At 40.9% G+C, this 19433-nt stretch overlaps 1 protein-coding gene across 6 annotated transcripts in view; it reads right to left on the bottom strand.

The window, feature by feature from the left end:
* Positions 1 to 919: 919 nt before the first annotated feature.
* Positions 920 to 19433, bottom strand: part of PAG1 (phosphoprotein membrane anchor with glycosphingolipid microdomains 1) — a 111797-nt gene continuing 93283 nt past the window's right edge. For all 6 annotated transcript variants that reach the window (XM_061448214.1, XM_061448212.1, XM_061448213.1 and 3 more), the window contains 3 exons: positions 17556 to 18145; positions 12763 to 12822; positions 920 to 10921 (listed from right to left, as the gene is read on the bottom strand). In XM_061448214.1, coding sequence (XP_061304198.1) covers positions 10571 to 10921; positions 12763 to 12822; positions 17556 to 18145 — 1001 coding nt within the window. In that variant the 3' untranslated portion in view covers positions 920 to 10570. The remainder of the gene's footprint in view (positions 10922 to 12762; positions 12823 to 17555; positions 18146 to 19433) is intronic.

Raw genomic sequence — 19433 nt, 5'->3', positions numbered from 1 at the left:
CAGTGAACAGATAGTATTTGCCTAGTTGACTCATTTTTTTCAGCCTCTCAGCTCAGCATAACTAATCCATGGCTGCACTGTTAATTTTCCAGGAACCTGTTCATCAGTAACTACTCAGTATTAAAAAGACAAAGCTGCTCTTCTCTTATCTGTAATTAAAGATAATGAGGAGGAAGGTGCAGCTCATAGAGAATGCAAGTCCCAGCAGGCTAGGTACTAATTCAGTCTCATGCTTTAACGTACAAAGAGGTCTTGCTCCACTGGTGCTCTTAAAAGGTGACATTTCCTTGTCTTAGACTTACATGCAGAATCTGTGTTTGTTACATACTAAGCTGTGGTCCTAACTCAGTGGCCTCTGAAATGCTTCAGGATGCTTTCAAAATGTTTCTGCACAAATTAGTCTTGCCATTGACAGTGCAGCAAGTGGCTGGGGAACATTACCTGGAGAGCATCTTTAGCAAACAAAAAGGAATCAAATGCCATGGCAATTTCAGAAGATAATCCATAAGGCTGGTAATTGCAGCCCCTTAAAAATGCTGAAAGCTGCACAACTTTCAAAGGCTTAAATCCAATATACTTACCTGCATTAAAGAGCATAATGCCACTATTTTAGTGCCACTATATTCAAGGAAGTTCCTGCTTTAGTCTAGAGACAATTTAAAATTGGTGCTGTTGTGTGCATGCTTGAGTCTTAATGGGATTGTGGCTTTGGGAGGAGTAAGATGCTATGTAACACAAAGAAGGCTTAATAGTTCTTGTCAGGTAATGAAATCAGCAAAAAATGCACAGAACAAAACAGAATTCTATCAATGCAGATTTAAAAACCTGCAGGAAGAAGTGACTACAAGGACTGGATAAAATATTTGTTAAGAAAACACCCAAAAAAGGCATGGGTTAAAATACTCCAAACACAACAAACCAAAAGACAAAGCTTATTTATTGTGTTCTATTCTGCCTGGCTATTGAATTTATACAGGGATTTCAATCCCATGAATTTTGCCAGGATTTTTGAATTAAACTCATTTCATTGCAATGTAATATGTTTCCCATTTGACAGAATTTACACAGACTTCCAATAAGTTCAAAAGTTATTTGCAAATATATTAACCAGAGAAAACGGCAGAGCCCCTTTTAAAAGCTTTCAGAGAATACAGTACAGTTTCTTCAGGTTTTTTTTTTCTGCATATAAACAAGTAAATATTAGGATACTACTGTACATAAATAAAACCAGTATTTTATATTACTGACCTATGTTCTTACTTTTAGGTAACTGCCTCATATGTTTACGTAGCATTCCCCCCCCCCCCGAAATATTTACATAAAACTTATCTACATTTACAGTAAATAACCATAATTACCTACTGTGCTTTCAGCAGCCAAAAGCTGAATTGGCTAGAAACATCAGATGAAGATTCTTGGAATAACGGTATGACTAAATTACATCAACTCGTGTATACTACTACAAAATGTTGAGAGGAACTGCATGGCATTTATCAATTTACAAAATGTAATTTAGTGTTGGATCTGAACTTCTCTAACAGTAGGATAAGCCCGGCAATTACAGTCAAGCTACAATTCAGGGAACATACATTCTGCAAAACTACAGTATTTCAGTGTCTGCAGCAGTGTTAATAAAACTATATTGATTTCAAACAGGTAGCAAGCCAAATAACCCATCATATAGCAAGCAAGCCTCAGCCAGTGCCATCTCAGAAGTCTGCATGCGCCGACTCCAGCTTTATATGGACAGTCATTTTTTAAGGTACAGTTATTTCTTCGAACTGCTCTCACTGCCTACAGGTCTGAACTATACAGGATATTTAACTGTATTCACACTAAGATAGCCAGAGGTAGTTCTAATCCTCTTAATTTCAGAAGCTCATAGTGGTTTGAGGGTGTTTTGCAGTTCTGCGTCAGTGACCAGAGAATCAAATGGTTGTCCAGAAAAACACTTTGTGCGAGAACATTATGTAAGAGAACACTGCTGGAAAACCAATCCAGTAATAAGTATTTTTTCTATAATAAAACAATGGATAAAATAAATGAAAGTGTCTGTAATTACAAATATTTATCCACTATGTTCTAAGTATGCAATGTTCCATGTACAAAGCAATTTTATGCTGAAGCTCATATCACACCCAATTTAAAGTGACTCCTACTGAGGCATGATTTTAATAATAGCTATTAGAGATAATTAACCATATACCAGACTATATTTTTATTGTTCCTATGGAAGTTATACCAATTCATTAACATAAAAGAAAGTATTTTTCACTGAAAATACAAACAAAAATACCTAGTACCAAACCAAAACATCTTCTAAACTCTCTTGGGGTCCAATCCTGCACCCTTGTCTCATGCAAGTAATCCTCTTCAAATAAAGTTAGGAGTTGTGTTTGTTTGTTTGTTTTTGCTAAAAACTATCTGTGCAAGTCCAGATCTGCACATGGTACTTACATTAACGCATCTACATTTGTCCTTTTAGGGTTTATGATGGAACAAAACCATGTCTTTAGAACTCATTTATTAATTTCATTTATGTTGATGTGGAGGCTTGATAAAAGATCAGCAAACTGCATCATGGTGGGGCAGAGAGGATTTACCCCTGCCTCTAGGGGTACAGGGAATACTGAGAAAAATAAATAGTTCCATCCATCTCCTGTAAGATTCTTGGAAACTTGACCCTTAACCGTAACCTCTTCTACCATAAAAATCTTTCTAAACAGGTAGTCTGTGATATAGGTGAAGTGCAATTGTTCCTTTTACCTCTCCCTTCCCGGCTGCTGCAGTAGGCTATCCCTGTCTTGCCCCACTAGTAAATATTCTTTCCTGGGCTATTATCACACTTTCACCAAGACAGACAAGTCAGACTGAGGAGACACAGCTCACATCCCCATTTCTTAAATAAAGGGGTCAGGACTGTGAAGCAAAGGGCACTCCTGAGTAGTCATTGCCACAGTGTAGTTGACAAGCCCTGCCGCAAGTCATGAAGGTGGTATGTGTGGAAACTCAGAAGCCACCAGAGCGATCCAGATGCTCATTCAAAGACTTGTCTGATGGTAGGATGTTCTGAGGAGACTGGTTACATGATGGTTCTCAAATAGCCTCAGAGATAAAGACCAAATTCCAGTATCCTCAGACATGGGACAAAGAAGGTTCCTGTGCTCTTATGGGTTTTTTTACTAACACATTTAAACATTGTACCGTTTCACCTCTTATATACATCTTTCTGTGTCAGTTGAGTGCTTGCAGGCTACAGAACTTTTTGCCTTGAAAGAAAGTGAAGACCTCCACAGAAGTCTGCAAGACAGGAGGCAATTTCCACAAAACAACTGACTTAAGTCCAGGCTCCTAAATCTCACAGGCACGTTAAAAAGGTCCCATTCAGAAGTGTGATGTGACACAGTTTCTGTCCTCTCTGGACAACTGCCATATTTCATCAAAGACAAAAGAGGTGCTTTGATGGTGATGGCTGATGAGGAGGGGAGTTCATAAATAAGAGGGTAGTCCAAATGTAACTGACGCTGAAAGTTAAAATGTGAGTCTCTGTAGACATTGGGAAGTGAAAACATCAGCACAGTATTTTTTTTTTTTTTAAGTAGTAAGATTTGTGAGGATTAAAATCCCCTTTCCAGTATTACAAGATTAAAATGACAAGAGTTGGTAATGTTGTCTGGTAGTGAATGGGATGCATCCTGAAATCCAAATGAAGCATTTGGAAGTCAAGCGATACTTACATACTCTGTAAATCATCTAAGCAGATTGTTGCATTATCCTAAACTGTAAGAAATAACAGCTGCCCCCTAAACTGAACAAAGAATCTCATTTTATATTTTCTGTAACAAATATATGCTCATTAAAATTAGACAATTAATTTGGAGAGACAAAACCCTTGTCAGACTATGCTAATGTAACCATAAGTGAACGTAACAAATGAAAGCCGCCAGTATTTAGGAATGTGTATGGCAAGAGAGTACCACATACAGTAGACAACATGCTGTGCAGTAACAGTGAGCATTTTAACAGAAACATCTTTATTTTTAGGCACTTTGCTATTATGTTTGTAGTGAGTGTCCCGGCCAGTTTGAAACAAAACACCTCCAGAAACAAAACCTCACAGCCTGAAAAAACAGAACGGAAGTTTAATATTATTTTTAGACTGGGCACAGGCCAATGGGTATGTAATACAAATCGGGGTGCTGGAATGAGCTATTGCGAGTGGGTCAGACCAAACAGGGCATTAAATTGTTCTAGTGATTCTGCTTACAACACCTGAGCTGGATCTTTTACAGTTAGCTTAAACATACGTATCTATATTGTGCAGACACTCTTGCTGATGTCTGGCTTACATCTAAAGTTTATCAATTAATCAATAGGAACCTTGTATTACAAATAAGCTTTCATCTTTCTGCTGTCCACAGGAAAAGAACAGTGTCTAGTGTATATGATACCCTACTGCAATCCTGGAAAATTAACCACACATGAGATTAATTTAATACTTCTGGTATTTAATACTTTTTGTAACCCTGGGATCTTTCATACTGACCTAACCAATAGGGGTTCTCTCTCCTTTAAGAAAGGGAACCCTGTGCTTTCACCTCTGTGATGTTCCATCCATAGCATTTATCTTTAGCATAATCCCCAACGTATGTTGCTAGCAAACCGTTTAAAATACCTTTTTTTTTGAGGCCGAGATCTGTTCAAAAGAGATGCTACAAATCAACTCCAGCACCAGGGTATGACATCATATTAATAACAATGATGCTCCCTGCTCCCAGGAAGAAACCTGCCCTTGAACGTCTTCAGCACATCACCACAGGAGCACCTGTCTGGCTGAGCATCTCTGTGCAGTCTCCTGTTTTGCAATAGACTACACACATTAAGTTTCTTGTGAGGCACATAGCAGCCTTATTCAGGCATGCTCCAACCTAAATAAATAACACTTGCCTGAAATAACTGGTAATTTGCCTAACAGCAAAAGTCTCCACATTGGAGTGTGGCACAAATGGAAATGTCTGTTGCAGAAACAGATTTCTTACAGACATATTGCAAACAAATATATATATGAACAATAGGAGACAGCAAAAAGTCCTTGAGATGGGCTCTATGATGTTTCCAATCCCACACTGCACAGATGAGAGGCATGTCTCTCACTGCTTTCAAGCCAAGCCATTTGGCCTGAATTGGCTGCTTTCGAACACCTGTGGCCCAACCTAGGCTTGTTACGTTGGTGACTACATTCTGGATGTGTGTGGGATAAGAGACAGGACAGCGCTGCCAGCCTTTTGTAGTCAGAATAACACAGCTAACGCAAAGTTCTGGGAAGCAGACAATACCAGGGAGCACTCCACGTCACAGCTTTACACGTCAGCTTCCAGAAAGCACATTGAACCCATTTACCCAGAATCTTATAAAAGCACCATTGAAAGGTCGAAGAGAGACCACTGTGATCAGCATTGAGCAGAACTGTGGTCAAGACAGTGGACAGGAGCTGTTCAGGGAGCCATGGAGAAGCACGCAGCCCAGAAGAATCCCTGCAGGATGAATTCCCTGAAGGCACAATAGACAAGGGCTTAGAGAACAAGGCAGCTGGTCCTCAGCCAGGTGCTGCTGTGGGAGTGGTCCAGCTCTGGGTGACTCATGAATATGAATCCCCACACCCACTCATCCCTCACCCCATGAATCCTACTACATATAAGCAAGCCTGCAATTGATATTAACAGAAAGACTGAAGCAACTCATTGTTCACAGCTGACATGAACAAAGCCCACCACCTCCCTGAATGCTCACTGTTCAAAAAATTAGGTTCTTCAAAAGGAAACTTTTTAATTCTTATTGCAAAGCTTAGTTATCATAGCTACATTACTGGGCTTTTTGGAGGATGTTTGCAAGAGACTATTGCTACTGTAAGGCCAAATCAAGGTCCAATACCTTTACTGTGTCTCTATAAAGCAGTTTCCAACTTAAACAAGTAAAAATTGGGGTTGTCCGTTTGAATTAAACAAGCACAGTGTGGAAAGGTGTATGGGAGTACTAGTTACTTAGTGAAAAAGGCACTATAACTGATCTAACTGTGGTAATTAGGTACATACCTATGCTACAGGTATCTGTAAAGAATCTATTTCTCTCTGTGACTGAGAAAGCAATTCTGCACTCGTCATGGTAGGAAAGGGGGACTGGTTTATGAATGGGGTTAGCACTGGTGTAGGTATGTGGTTTAGGTATGTGGTAAGAACAACTCTCACAGGAGACACAGATTCATGGAAGAGGCGTCCAAACTGCATTTCCTATTTCCAGGAGGAAACCAGAAAAGACCTTTTCACTAGTACAGTTATGCATGTTACATCTTACAGCTTGTCTTGGCCTTACTGTGGCAATTTGATGTCAGATCTTATACAGTTGTGCTTAAAAATGGAGGCAAAGAAATAGACTCTGAAGCTTCCCCAGGAAAGATCACCACATAATAAATACTTTATTTTGGATCCTGACATTTTATTCAGGGGGTATAGTGAAAGAGGAAACAATAGCAATGAAGAGACAAGCAGAAGAGACTCCCTTTTCTTTACAGTCAGATTCATCTATTTGGGGATTACTGTCAGAAAAATCTTTCTATCCAATATATTAGTGAAAAGGAAGCATTGGCAACAGCCGTACAAAAACAGATCTTACTTCTGGGAAGAGGGAAATAAACCATAAGCTTGATTCTTAGTCAAGAGATGTAATTATTCACATAAGAACCTTGGACTGAATTCTAGAACATTTTTCTTTAGCATTAGACTACCTAATGGATAGTGTAGGGGAGTTACAGACTCCGTCCTTGTTCAGGAGACTAATTTCTTTTCACAGCTCTCAAGAGTTCGATGTATGCAGGGTCTCAATGGCTGAGGGCAGGTACACATCCCTCAAGCAGCAATCCAAAAATCTGAGCTCCTTCCCTACCAGCCTGAAGGTCTGGTGGATGATGAAGAGGTTGTGACCAGCTTGTCATTTAAATGGGAAGGAACATGCCAGCATCACAGGACTGCATGGACAGAACCAGCTCCCAGTGCAAGGCTGCACGAGACAGGTTAAAAATAGAAACAAGCAAAAAGATAAGGGGAGGGGTTTCACTGAAAAAGGGAAATCATGGTATCTCAAGAAGCAGCCCTTGGAACAGAGGAAAGGAAGGAAGGAAGAAGCTGAGTCTCATGTCCCTTCCTCCAAACCAACACTCTTGGATCCTACTCTAAAAGACACAAAGACTGGCTGGGCAGCCCTCTTCCTTTCTTTGACTTGCTTCTTAATGAGGGCACTTCTGGAGTGATGTTTGATTGTCTTCTTTTACACCTTAAAATTTTACAATCAAGAGTTCAGTGTTACTCTTTGCTGTTGTTAACTGGCATGATCTCTTTTCTTTAACTGGTCTTAAGCTAGTGATCCTGACAAACCTCATGTTGCTACTGTTTCTCCAAAAGCAGTCGTCTATGTAACAAGTTACACAATTCTTAAGGTATAACTTAAGGGATAATTACATCTTGAGATGTATTTGGGAATTTCAGGAGTTGAGGTATGCCTGCCACTATGTTGCAGGAGTCAGACTGAGGACTACATATATAAACCCGTACCCCTGAGCAAGGAACAGACAGCAAAAACATAGTTAAGGACTTCAGAAATTCTCCAGACTTAGCACAACAGATCTTCTGAAACATGGTGTATCTTATCTTTGGCCTTAAACAGTGTGAAGCAGAAGAACAGTCAGAGGCAAACTTCATGAATTCACATTCAAGGGAACAGAAATAGAAACATTTTTTGAGGGAAAAACTCCAGAAAGGAAAACCAAAGTCAGCTTTTGAAAGCACTGTAATGAAGTGGAAGCAATGATTTGCTGCAGCTGTGGAAGCATGGCAGCATGGTCATGAGCAAGATGGATGTAGACTTGTCTGAACTGCTTCTCCTCAAAGGAAGAGAGTCATAGATCAAGCATGCTGCACTCTTGCACGAGGTCAGGATCCATGCAGTTTCAATCACCCCATGTTTGACTGCACACTTGCACTGCTTCTCAGAGCCGCAGCACTTACAGGCAAAGCCCATAAATCAGTACACTGCTTTCAGTTGTAAAGTTATTTCTAATAAATGTGCGTAACCAGATCTGTGTTTGCTGTCTATAGCACCAAGTGATATTGGATGCTGGCTAGTGATCTGAGAAGGACTCAATCTGGTATATCAAAACCCAGTACCAAGTGAGCTGAAATGAAACCTCTTTTGTCTACTATGGAATAAGCCAACCTCAGTTTATATACTGTTTATTACAAATGAAAAATAAACTACTCTTCAAGCACATGCCAGATATTACGTACGTGAATGTATTTGAATGTTACCAAGTTTGGACTATAATTTATACTTGTGTCCAAATTACACGTGTATGCTTATTTACATGGGGATATATGCACATGTGTACACATAACCAATTCACTGCTGCTGGGCTACTCTTGTACTATTGTACTGTTCGTTCACAGAATAGCTCAGTGGTTGAGGTTGGAAGGGACCTATGGAGATCTTCTGGTCCAACCCCCCTGCTAAAGCAGGTACACCTAGAGCAAGCTGCACAGGATTGTGCCCAGGCAGGTTTTAAGTATCTCCAGAGAAGGAGACCGCACACCCTGTCTGGTCAGCCTGTTCCAGTGCTCTGACACCCTCACAGTAAAGAAGTTTTTCCCCATATTCAGAAAGAACTTCCTGTGTTTCAGTTTGTGTCCTTTGCCCATTATCCTGTTGCTGGGCATTACTGAAAAGAGTCTGGCCCCATCCTCTTGATATCCATCCTTTAGGCATTTGTGTGCATTGGTAAGATCCCTTCTCAGGGAACTTGTCTCTTCTCCAGGCTGAACAGGCCCAGCTCTCTCAGACTTTCTTCACAGGGGAGATGCTCCAGACCTCTGACCATCTTTGTGGCCCTCTGCTGGACCCTCTCCTTTGTCTTTCTTGAACTGGGTAGCCCAGAACAGGGCACAATACACCAGGGCTGAGTAGAGGGGCAGGATCACCTCCGTTGACCTGCGGGCCACACTCCTCTTAATGCACCACAGGATACCATTGGCCTTCTTGGCCACAATAGCACATGCTGGCTCATGGTTAACAAGTTGTCCCAGTGACATGTCATTGTACTGTTCTTGAAGAGAACAAAATTATGAACCCAGCACCTACTTATTTCATCCAAGATCTGTACTCTGCTTTTAACAGTAACAGAGTAACTCGGTATCCTTGCAAAGCCAGTGGCTTTCAAACTGCTTGTCAGAGCCCCAAAGAGTTCTTGGTTGCCCTCCTGCTCCTTTTAGCAAAGGAACAAGGAGGACCACTGCCTGCCCCAGACTAAATCCCACTGTCTCTTCTGCCTTTCTTTTGCCCTCTGGCAGTTCATAGATTCCACTATTTTAAGCTTAAAACCAGCAAAACATGTTCCACATCCCTGCTGAAGATAACAACAACAAAGGCAGTTGTTCATTTACATACTTCTGAAATAGGAAAATAGAAATTAAAGGAAAAAAACAAATTAAGCCAAAAGAATGGGATTCCTCCTGTTACATAACACAGTAAGTTAATCTACAAAAACTTTGAAGATGATAACCAAAAAATAAAAAATGTAATCCACTCTGAACACAGTATGTAGATTTTCCTACATGATAAACTAGACAAACATATTAAAATATTTCAAGTCTTAAAAAAGGGCAAAGCTATTCAAAAAATGACTCAACACTATTAAGGTTAGACTAAACATTATACCAATGCATTCATTTGCACAACTTTTTGCAACATGACAATTGTCTGCTGCATGTTTACGTAGGTATATGTGTGCATGTGAGGGGAACACAGCAAGAATATTAAGAGTGTCACTTGCCATTTTAAAGTGGTATTTCACAAATAATCAAACAAAACCCCACCCAAACCCACCAGTACACATCTCAAATATTGCAAGTCACATTCTGCAGCCCTTGACATATAAAAAAAGCTGACAGAATTAATTCAAGTACATTTGGAGTAGGTCCCTTGTGAAGTACTGCTGCTTGCACTTTAGTTGCAATGAATGTGAACAGAGCTCCCCAAAGGACCTGGAAGTGAGCACGCCTTCCCCAGCCCTGCAAAGTAAGTCTGAGTTGAGGTACAATGATCCGTGATTTGCTCAATGTTGTGTGCCCAAACTTGAATGAAAATGGTGCTTGAAAAAGTGTTTCTTTGAAGAAAATGACATAAAATTAAAAGCTAGCTTTGTGGAAGCAGTCTTTTTGGTATGTAATCCTATCAGGATGACAAGCATGGCACTCCTTCCCAAATTCTGTTTTTCTTGGAGCTAAAAATAAAGAAGCGCTTATGCTGTCCTGGTCATCATTCTGACCTGACGTACCCTTTCCTGTGAGCCTCCATCCACCACCCAGAATAACCTAGTCGGTATTGCACCCTGGCTGAAACATACATTGTTTCGTCACAACTTTTGTTCCCTACTTCGCTTTGTTCCTCAAAGGGAGAAAAGCTTCTCTCTCCATGTTTCACATGTTCCTTTGAAAATACCAGAGGAGAAATTAGCCCGCCGGAGTAGTTAAAGCCTGGTGAAATCCCTGTGGTGCTGCAAGTCCCCTATGCTCTCATAGTCATTCTCTCCTGAAAGAGCAGAGTGGTTTGTGTTAGGCACAGACAAGGTCCTGTCTTCTTCTTGGCTCACTGACTGGATCGCTTCATAATCAGGCTCCAGCTCCCCATTTGGTCTGTCTGCTGACTGAGGCACAGTGGTAGTACTTAGGGCGTTCTCAAAGTCCTTCACACTTGCATAGAGGCCACTGCAAATGGATGGGGACCTCTGAGATGCAATTTCTTGAATACAGGTGTAAGGAGAATCCAGTGCCTTGAGGACCTGTCCCGGCTTACTCACTGATGAGTACATGGCTGAGATCTAGGAAAAGGAGACATGTGCTAAGTGTTTAAGCATGGCATAAAGCTTGCGTGCCAGTTTGTACCCCTTCCACCACAAGGATGTCAGTTACTTAAGAAAAGACAGGATCTTCTAATAAAACATATCTAAAAAAAAATTCTTACAAACCCTTTCATTTCTGGCATGTGTTTTATAAACTGATTTTCTTTCAAAAAAGAAAGAATATTTATAAATGTAAAAACTGGTTGAACATAAATCCCTTGCAGGCACATTAAACATCGGACAAAATGAAATGGCTTTATGAGCGGGAGCTCTTACAACTTTTGCTATGGTGCTGGAGCCAGCTGCCAAAGGGATGAACAGGTTTAGCTGCTGTAATGCAGGAAAAGGATGCTGTCTCATCCTTGGACGTTTAAAAATTATTAATAATTCCAATGGTAGTTGGCTACATTTAGAGATCCCAACAGGAGAGTAGTTATTTGTTGTTGTTCATAGGCAGGACCAAAGAGGCATTAAGTCATGTGAAGAAAATATTAAAAATCAGGAGATAAATTACCCACACCAGAAAACAGCAAATAGTCAGTGCTGATCTTGAAACACAAAGTCTATTCCATTGACTAAACTGCCTACAGAGAGGAGCTGCATCTCAGTCACTGTGTATCAGCACTTAAAACTAGAGACTGAAACCTTTCAGCTACTATAAACACATGCGAGGGAGTTGGAGTCTTTGAGGAGGTGGCATGCTTAAACAAGTGCACTGAGGTGGCCCTTAATGAAAAGCTGAAGGAGAAGCCCACGTCCACACATGTCCCTCTGTTCAGGGCTCACCAGGGTTGGTGCTGAGTGCAGGGAGCCGCCCTTGACTCCCTCTCCCAGCCCAAGTGGATACCAGCCCTTGCACAGGGCAGATAGATGAAATTCCCTTGCTGCTTCTCTGCTACCTAATATTGCAATAGCAGTGTAGCTCTTCTCTTACATTTAAAGTCTTTCCCAGGCATGCAAGGCCACTCTGGATTAGGTACCAATGCAATGAAAATAGTGTATTGGCATGAAAACATCCACTGCCATTAAGCACCACTGAGAGATGCAGATGAACCAGATCACTTCTGTTAATTCTATATGTTTGTTTTTTTAATAGAGACATCCAATTGCAGATGGCAATATTTCTTACTTTTTACTGCTTTTAGCCAACCAATCCAAAAAAAGGCTTTTCTGCCCATCCTTACTTAACCCTCTCCAGCAACCCAGTTCAAGGATCAATTCATTCATTAACACCCGGGAACACTTCACTCAGCAGAAAGCATTAGCTTGCTCAGCTCATTGCCAAGTTTGTGTTTACTTTTAGGCTCATAAACATTTTGATAAATTGCATGGGTCTACTGGAGATGATCACAAGCAACCTCATTTCTGTTTCACTTTTCTGTCTTTGTTTCAATCTCCTCAATTTATTTTAATAACAGTTTATGTTCCAGTGCTTTTATTGTGCTTCTGTTTATTTCCCAGAGCCCCAAACACTTTTTGTGGGGAAGGTGGAGCATGTTTCAAAAGGCTACGGATTATCATCCTTAAATAAAGCTTGTAATCCAAATCAAGAATCACCTGACCAATGATAAGCTAAACGTGGCCTCCTGTTATTTTATGACACCATTTTTTAACTTATTGGCCTGATATAGCCATATGCTAGAATAGTTCTGATTTCAGGAATGTGGCAGTACAAACTGTGCAGAGAAACTTTAGCTTTCATTTTCCCTTCAGACAAATTTCACCTTTCTTAGATCCTGCTTAATCATGCACATCTTATGTTAATTTCTGCCTGCAAAAAGGTCTCTAGTTGGTTATTGAATTTTGTGCAAGAAACCTACCTCATCTTCTGTAAGAGATGGATCTTCCTCACGAGACTTGTAAGACATTGAACTATGCCTCTGTAAAACAGGAAGAAAGAAGAAAAAGCTCATCACCAGTCAACAGTGTGAAACCTATAATAAAGTCTTCCTATTACAATCAATACATTCTATTTTATAGTAATTTGCTCACTCGTTCCATTTTACATAGCAAATATCCCTAATATCCAGAGTACATCTCTGGAGATAACAGCCCTGAGGATACTAGAGCTTTTTAATGTTATCTGCTCTTGTTCTGACCTGAAAAGGGTAAAAATACTGTAATGGTTAAAACAAACTCTGCTCCACTGTATCCCTGCCTTTACATTTCTAATGAAGCAAGAAAGAGTCTGCAAAGGCTTTTGAACTATTAAAAGTCAGCTGTTGTGACACGCTAGTTGGCCTTCCATGTGATTTTCAGATATGTTTTCAGATGACAAAAGAACAAACCTGACATCTTCCTGATAACTATTACCATGCAACCAGTGGATCCTGGCAGTGCTGCAAGGGAGGTGCTGTGTCCTCTTCCCACAGGAAATGCAGCAGCTGTGCACAGATCATAGAATGATAGAACGGTTTGGGCTGGAAGGGACCTTTAAAGACCATCCAGTTCCAACCCCCCTGCCATAGGCACGGACACCTTCCACTAGACCAGGTTGCTCCAAGCCCCATCCAACCTGGCCTTGAACACTGCCAGGGATGGGGCAGCCACAGCTTCTCTGGGCAACCTGTTCCATTGTCTCACCGCCCTCACAGGGAAGATGCACAGCAGACATGCAGAGGTGCATGGCAGCAGCACCTCACAACTGCTCAGCCTGCAAACTCAGATAAAGGCCTGCTGCAACCCACACTGAGATGGGCAGCTCAACCCTCAAAGCATCTGCCTGGATGCAGTTCACATTTCCAAGTTCCTAAAGAGTGAAGGGTCTGGTGTCAAGTCTAACTTCAAACATGTAAAGCACCATGTAGAAATTAGGCCATGAAACACTGGGGGAAAAGGATTTTTCTCTTTTGAAAAATGTCTTATGGCCTTTATGGCAACAAAAACCCTTGCTTTGTCAGAGCAGCCATGTGATTCCTCCTCCCTGGGGCGAGAAGGTTTTGCTGGACTCCTGCTCCACAGTGATTCAGAGGGAACCTTCCAGCACTGTTTCTAAAGGGCCATATTTTAGAGTTGCATAAAAATTCTCCACTTAAAATACTCCAGAATTCCTCCAAGTGCAGACCAAGGTGGAGAAGCAGAGCCATTCTTAGCACAGTCAATTAAATACCGCTTTCAGACACATTCTATACACACAAGACCTTTTTTTCTTCTTTTCCCCCACAGAGGCTCATTACAACAGATTCTTTCCTACTTCCATTTTTCTTGTTGTTTCTAATCCTGGTAAATACCAGACTTCAAACCCCTGGGGCACTTGTGATGAAGACCCTGACCCAAAGCGCAAGTCTGTGGGCTGCTCCCCAGGAGGCTTCCCTCCCACCTGACAACTCCCTCGCTTCTTTATCACTGTCTGGAGAATGCACTCTTTAAATTGTGGTTTGTTTACTCACAACAACAGAAAAAGAAAGATGAAAAGGAGAAGTTCAAGTGGATTTTGGTCTTTTCTGCTTCACTACAGCAGCTCAGTTTAGTCTTTATTTGCAGGATGCATTTTACGTTCAGGAGTAAGTTACTAATTTCATCCTCACACATTAGAACAAAAATGTGCTTGCAAAATTCTTCAGAAATTATTTTCTCTCATCAGTTTGTCTATAAGCACCACATGTCAGGACCTCTTCTACAGTTTCCCACTCAAGTACTGACAAATACCCCAGGGTGCTGGCAGTCCTTTTCTTGTTTCCTTGGGACCCAGAGTTCTTTCTTCTAAATGTGAAAGCTGTGACACATTAATTTTGAAGGATATTGTCATTTTGGAAACTGAAAAAAAACGAACTTGCTGCTAAACATTTTGTACCTAGCAATGTTATAAATTATGCTTCAAGCCTCAGCACAGCAACACAAACAAGCATGTGTCCTTATTTGCCTTCCACTTTCTTTTTGTTCCTCGACAGCATTTGATTTTTTGCTCTTTGGCTCAGCTGCTGCTCCAGATTCCGGCACTAGAACAAGAAGACCATTCTCCTCTGGTACATCTGTAAGAAATGCTTTGCCCATCCTCAAGCTGCACAAGTCTGAAATCAGATGGCAGCAGCCAGATGTACACATGGAGAGCATTTCTACCAGTGCTCACTCTGGAAAGACTTGGGTGAAAAAGGAGATATATAATCCTGAATAAAGAAGGAAGAACTACAGAAAAACTATTCTGCCTTTCTAGTTTTATTAGAACTATGTCCAAGTTTTTCCAGGTGATAGAAGCCTGAAAGAGCCTTGTTCTGTTAAAGGTGCCTTGCTTCTCCAAAACCTTCCAAAGGATTTGGTTGGGTCATGGCCAATAACCAAGTTAGATTATTTTTCACCCATTTTGCACATTTGGCTCTGGAAATGATTATTTACCCTTTTCAAATTGTTATATACTGGAACAGTCTCTGGCTTGATCCACCCAGCTCTCTCCCAAACAAGTGTGGTTCAGGAACTGGCAAGGGCTGCCCTCATACAGGGTGAGACTGAAACAGCTTGGACATGGTCTGTTTTCTCTCTGTTGGCAGGTGCAAGTCTTGGTTACATGAACAGGCTTCCCACCTGTCCGTTCTTTGTGCCCTACTAAAGCAAAGCCTAATTGTGGGGAGAAAGACTTCCACAACTTACACCCACCCTCTCTATTCATCAGGGTCAGGGCAGAAGGTTGAAAAAGTTTGGGATATGGATATAATGTTAAGCAGGAAGGCTAAGTAGACTCGCAAGAGAGGAAGCAAAAAGAGACGGCTCTGGAGTCTGTTTAACTAAAAGAGTTATCAATATAACATACGTTTCCATAAATATCTTGCTTTTGGTTGCCACACTGGAAGTAACAGGCATTGCTCTGCATTGTTGGAAGCAGCAAAATAGAGGGAAAAATTATCACCACCACAACAACAAACAATCCCGTAACCACCTCTCCACACAATGCCAACAATAATGACATTTATATATTCCATCAATTACCATTTCCAACTCTGCTGCAGCTGTAGCTCTCAAGGGCAGGACAGGAACACGCTTCAATGCATAATGCATGTACCTAGCAGTGAATGCGGGAATGATCTGATGCTGCTGAAGCTTTAACTCAGGATGGCTTTAGCTCTGAATAAATTTTAATTAGACAAACGCCTTTTTTCTGGCACTTAGGGGACTGCATGTGTCATCTCTTGATTAATCCTTCAAAACCTGAACCATTTTAATCAATTCCCACTCCATGCAGTTACTGACACTGCATACATGGTGTGCTGGGGAGCTACAGAGTTGCAAATGCTTTTCCTTTGTATTGGTGCCTGGGAAATACAATGATTTTCTGTGAGTCTTTTCACACCTGGTAGGAAAAATGTCACTGTTACAGAAAGCTGTTTCTCTAAAAGTTTAATTAGAAATTGCATATGGCCTGAATTTGGGAGGAGGGAGTGGTGGTGGGTTATTGTTGACAATCACATCTTAATTTCTTGCTTAACGAGCTCATTATATGTAAGAACTGAGGAGTCCAGATAAACAATTTTTATATTAGAAGTAAAATCTTCATTTAATTCACTTTGACTGTACCGTGCTTCATAGGTTACATGAAGGTGTTTTCCTGCCCTCTGCCTGCATTACTGAAATACTTCAAATAAGAGAACAACCAGAAAAAAGTAACAACACCTCAGCTCTGCTATGATTTTTCACGTAAATGTTTACATTAAAATTTCACATTGCATCTTAAAGATTTTTTTTCCAATTTTCATCAGTGCCTATTATTTGATGCCACAGACACTAAAACTATATTAAGCTGCTAAAAATCACAGTTCATTCACAATTAGTAAGAAGTGACCTAAACTAGCTCTGAAAAGTGCAAAATCAATCAGTTTAGGAAAAATCTACCCAATGATCTGAAAGCATCCTTCAAATTAATTCTGGTTAAAAACTAAATATGGGAAAATAAATTGTTGAAAATGTCATCATTCTATTTTTCAATGAGTTCCTAGGCTGGGATGAAGAAAAAGATGCTGAAGAAAACATAACTTTTGGCCAAGATTTCAGCAGGCAGAAATTTATTTACATGTGACATACAGAATTTGACAAATATAAAAGCCTACAGTTGCAATCTTTCTCTCTTGCTGTCCCGCTCTCTTACAGTGGGAGATGAGAGAAGTGACTTTGAGCAGACGCTTAACACTTGCACAAGCTAAGTCAAGGTAGCCCAACAAAGGAGGCACATCTAAAGTTAGGGAATCTACCAAGAATTCTCCCCTCCCCTCTCTGTACATTGAGGTTTCATTAGAAAAAAAACAAGGAGGGAGAGGGATTCTGAACACGATATAGATGCTGACAGAGATACTGGATACCCATTGTAATAGTTCCCCAAGTATAATACCATTAAATAAAGAAGCAGAGTCCTCCTGTGCAGTTTCTGCCTAATATTTGGAGAAAGCCTTAATGAAGAGCATACTGCAACAATCCAAAATATGGACAGGAACAGAATGAGCGCATGCCTATAATGCAAACACTATACTGTACATTTTCATATTTATGTATTTTACAGTCTTGCATCACCTTGAGTGTTTTTGTTTCCTTGGCATTTTTTTGTTATTAAAGAAAAATAAATCCTCTCCCACCCATATGTTCTCTATCATTATTTGGCTGTTTGACAAGGACAAGTATCTGCAGTATTTACCTTTTCTGGTTTACTTGCTCCTTCTGTCACTTCTTCTTCCACTTCTTTTTCTTGCACATTCTCATTTTCATCGAGAAGCTTCATGGGTACTGGCGGGGGAAGCTCATCTTCTACATCTGGTGTGTTGTCAAGAGGGCTTTCTGAATTAGCACTTTGACGACTTTTCTTATTTCGGTCAACAGATGCATATTCTGCTGATTCAGTTCTGCACTCAGGAATCTGATTCTGACCTTCAGAAACTGTCAGTGGAGTCTTTGATTTGCTGTTACAGCTCCCTTCCATGCTGGCTACTGCTCCAACATCTTTAATTTCCTTCACAGTTTCATACAAGCAGTCTTCAACTATGTTCTCCTGAGAGGAGCTGTCTTTCAAGACTTCGTAAGGCCCTTCCGTTCCAAGACCTTGATCATTTTCTGCATTTCTAGCTGAGACAACGGTTTCCATGGTGGTATTAGGGGGAATACTGGGTAGTTCCCGGCTCTGGTGACATTTTATAGACTTTCCAAGACCATCCTGTTGATCTAGCAGATCAGACGTCTGTACTTCTTCATAAGGCTGGATACAAGCAGCTGCACTGTCCTCTGAGAGTACTAGAAAAAATTATAAAGAAGTATTTAAAACAATTGTATAACTGTAAGGTGAGTATAATTTGGTACCTTTCTACATCACTTTGGTTTTGCATCTCGCTGGAGAGGATAAGTGATTCTAATGCCTGGAAATGTCTAGTGGTCATCATGCTTTTTGTCGATCAAAAGGTTTCAGTTACAGAGATTTCTGCACTCTGCTGTTAAAATATCTTTCTCACAACATCTTAAATATTCTGTGCAGCCCCAAGTCACATTATATAGCAACAGCATTCACAGTGGGCACAGGAGACAGGTGGGTAAGTGCAGGTGGGCATGTACGGTCAGCTGGCTTGTACTCAGTTATACTGGATGCTTAACAGACTGCCCAGTAGTCTCAAATGGGGAACACTGGTAAGAGGCCTCAAACCAAATGGCTTTGAAAACAGCCTTGTTAGATTTCCCTCCTTCCATTTCCCTATCCTTTGGAATAATAAAGGAAAGCATTCTTGCTTCCTCCCTGCCCAGCCTTTGCCTTGTTTAACATGCTGGACAAAATCTTGTCTGTGCTCAGCCCTGCTGCAGTCAGCTCCCTGCATGCTACACCAGAAGCTCCTCCAGTGGGAAGGCTATGCTATACTTCTGTTAGTCTCACAGCACATAATGTAGGTTGACAACCTACTAACGAGCCAGCCATATACACAAAAGAGAAGACTAGGCTTCAGAAAGCAGTGTTAGGCAGAACACGTTATTTTATGTCCCAGACTGGGCCACGTGTTGCTGTCACTAGAGGGACTTAGATCTATGGGATTTCTCATCTTACAGTGCACATGCATGACATTTGCCTGCATTCAGCATGTATGCATGGGCACATACAAGCATGTTTCAGGTAGTATATAGCATGTAACTATTATGTCACACAATTCTTTGAAAAATCACTTCTGAATAGCTTTACTTTTCTTAGCACAGTTCCTATGGCTCCTACTGTCTAAGCAAAATCAACCCATTCTTCCTTCAGCATGTTTGACATGAAGACATAAAGTATTGCTGAAGCAGTCAATACACTTGATTTCATGGTCTGCTTTCTCTGGTGCTCAGGACATGCAGACTCAAGCAGTCAGCACTCACAGGGGGAGCTGCACCCTGACAGCAAAACTCAGGTTGGAACTGGGAGGTACGAGATAGCAGTCGCTGTCTGAATGGGAGATGGGAGGAGGAGAAAAGGAGAACTACCTTCTCCATTCACCTGGCTCCTACATACCACCTGGGGAAGAACAGGAGACAGGCAAGGTGTCCTACTCAGTCCCCAGGGTGC

This window comes from Pezoporus flaviventris, unplaced genomic scaffold (genome assembly GCF_033815535.1).
Source record: "Pezoporus flaviventris isolate CSIRO_AGI_PZ_B2104156 unplaced genomic scaffold, CSIRO_AGI_Pfla_v1 ptg000007l, whole genome shotgun sequence".
Taxonomy (NCBI): domain Eukaryota; kingdom Metazoa; phylum Chordata; class Aves; order Psittaciformes; family Psittacidae; genus Pezoporus; species Pezoporus flaviventris.
The sequence above is the reverse complement of the archived record's forward strand: the minus strand, read 5'-3'. Positions and strand labels throughout refer to the sequence as shown.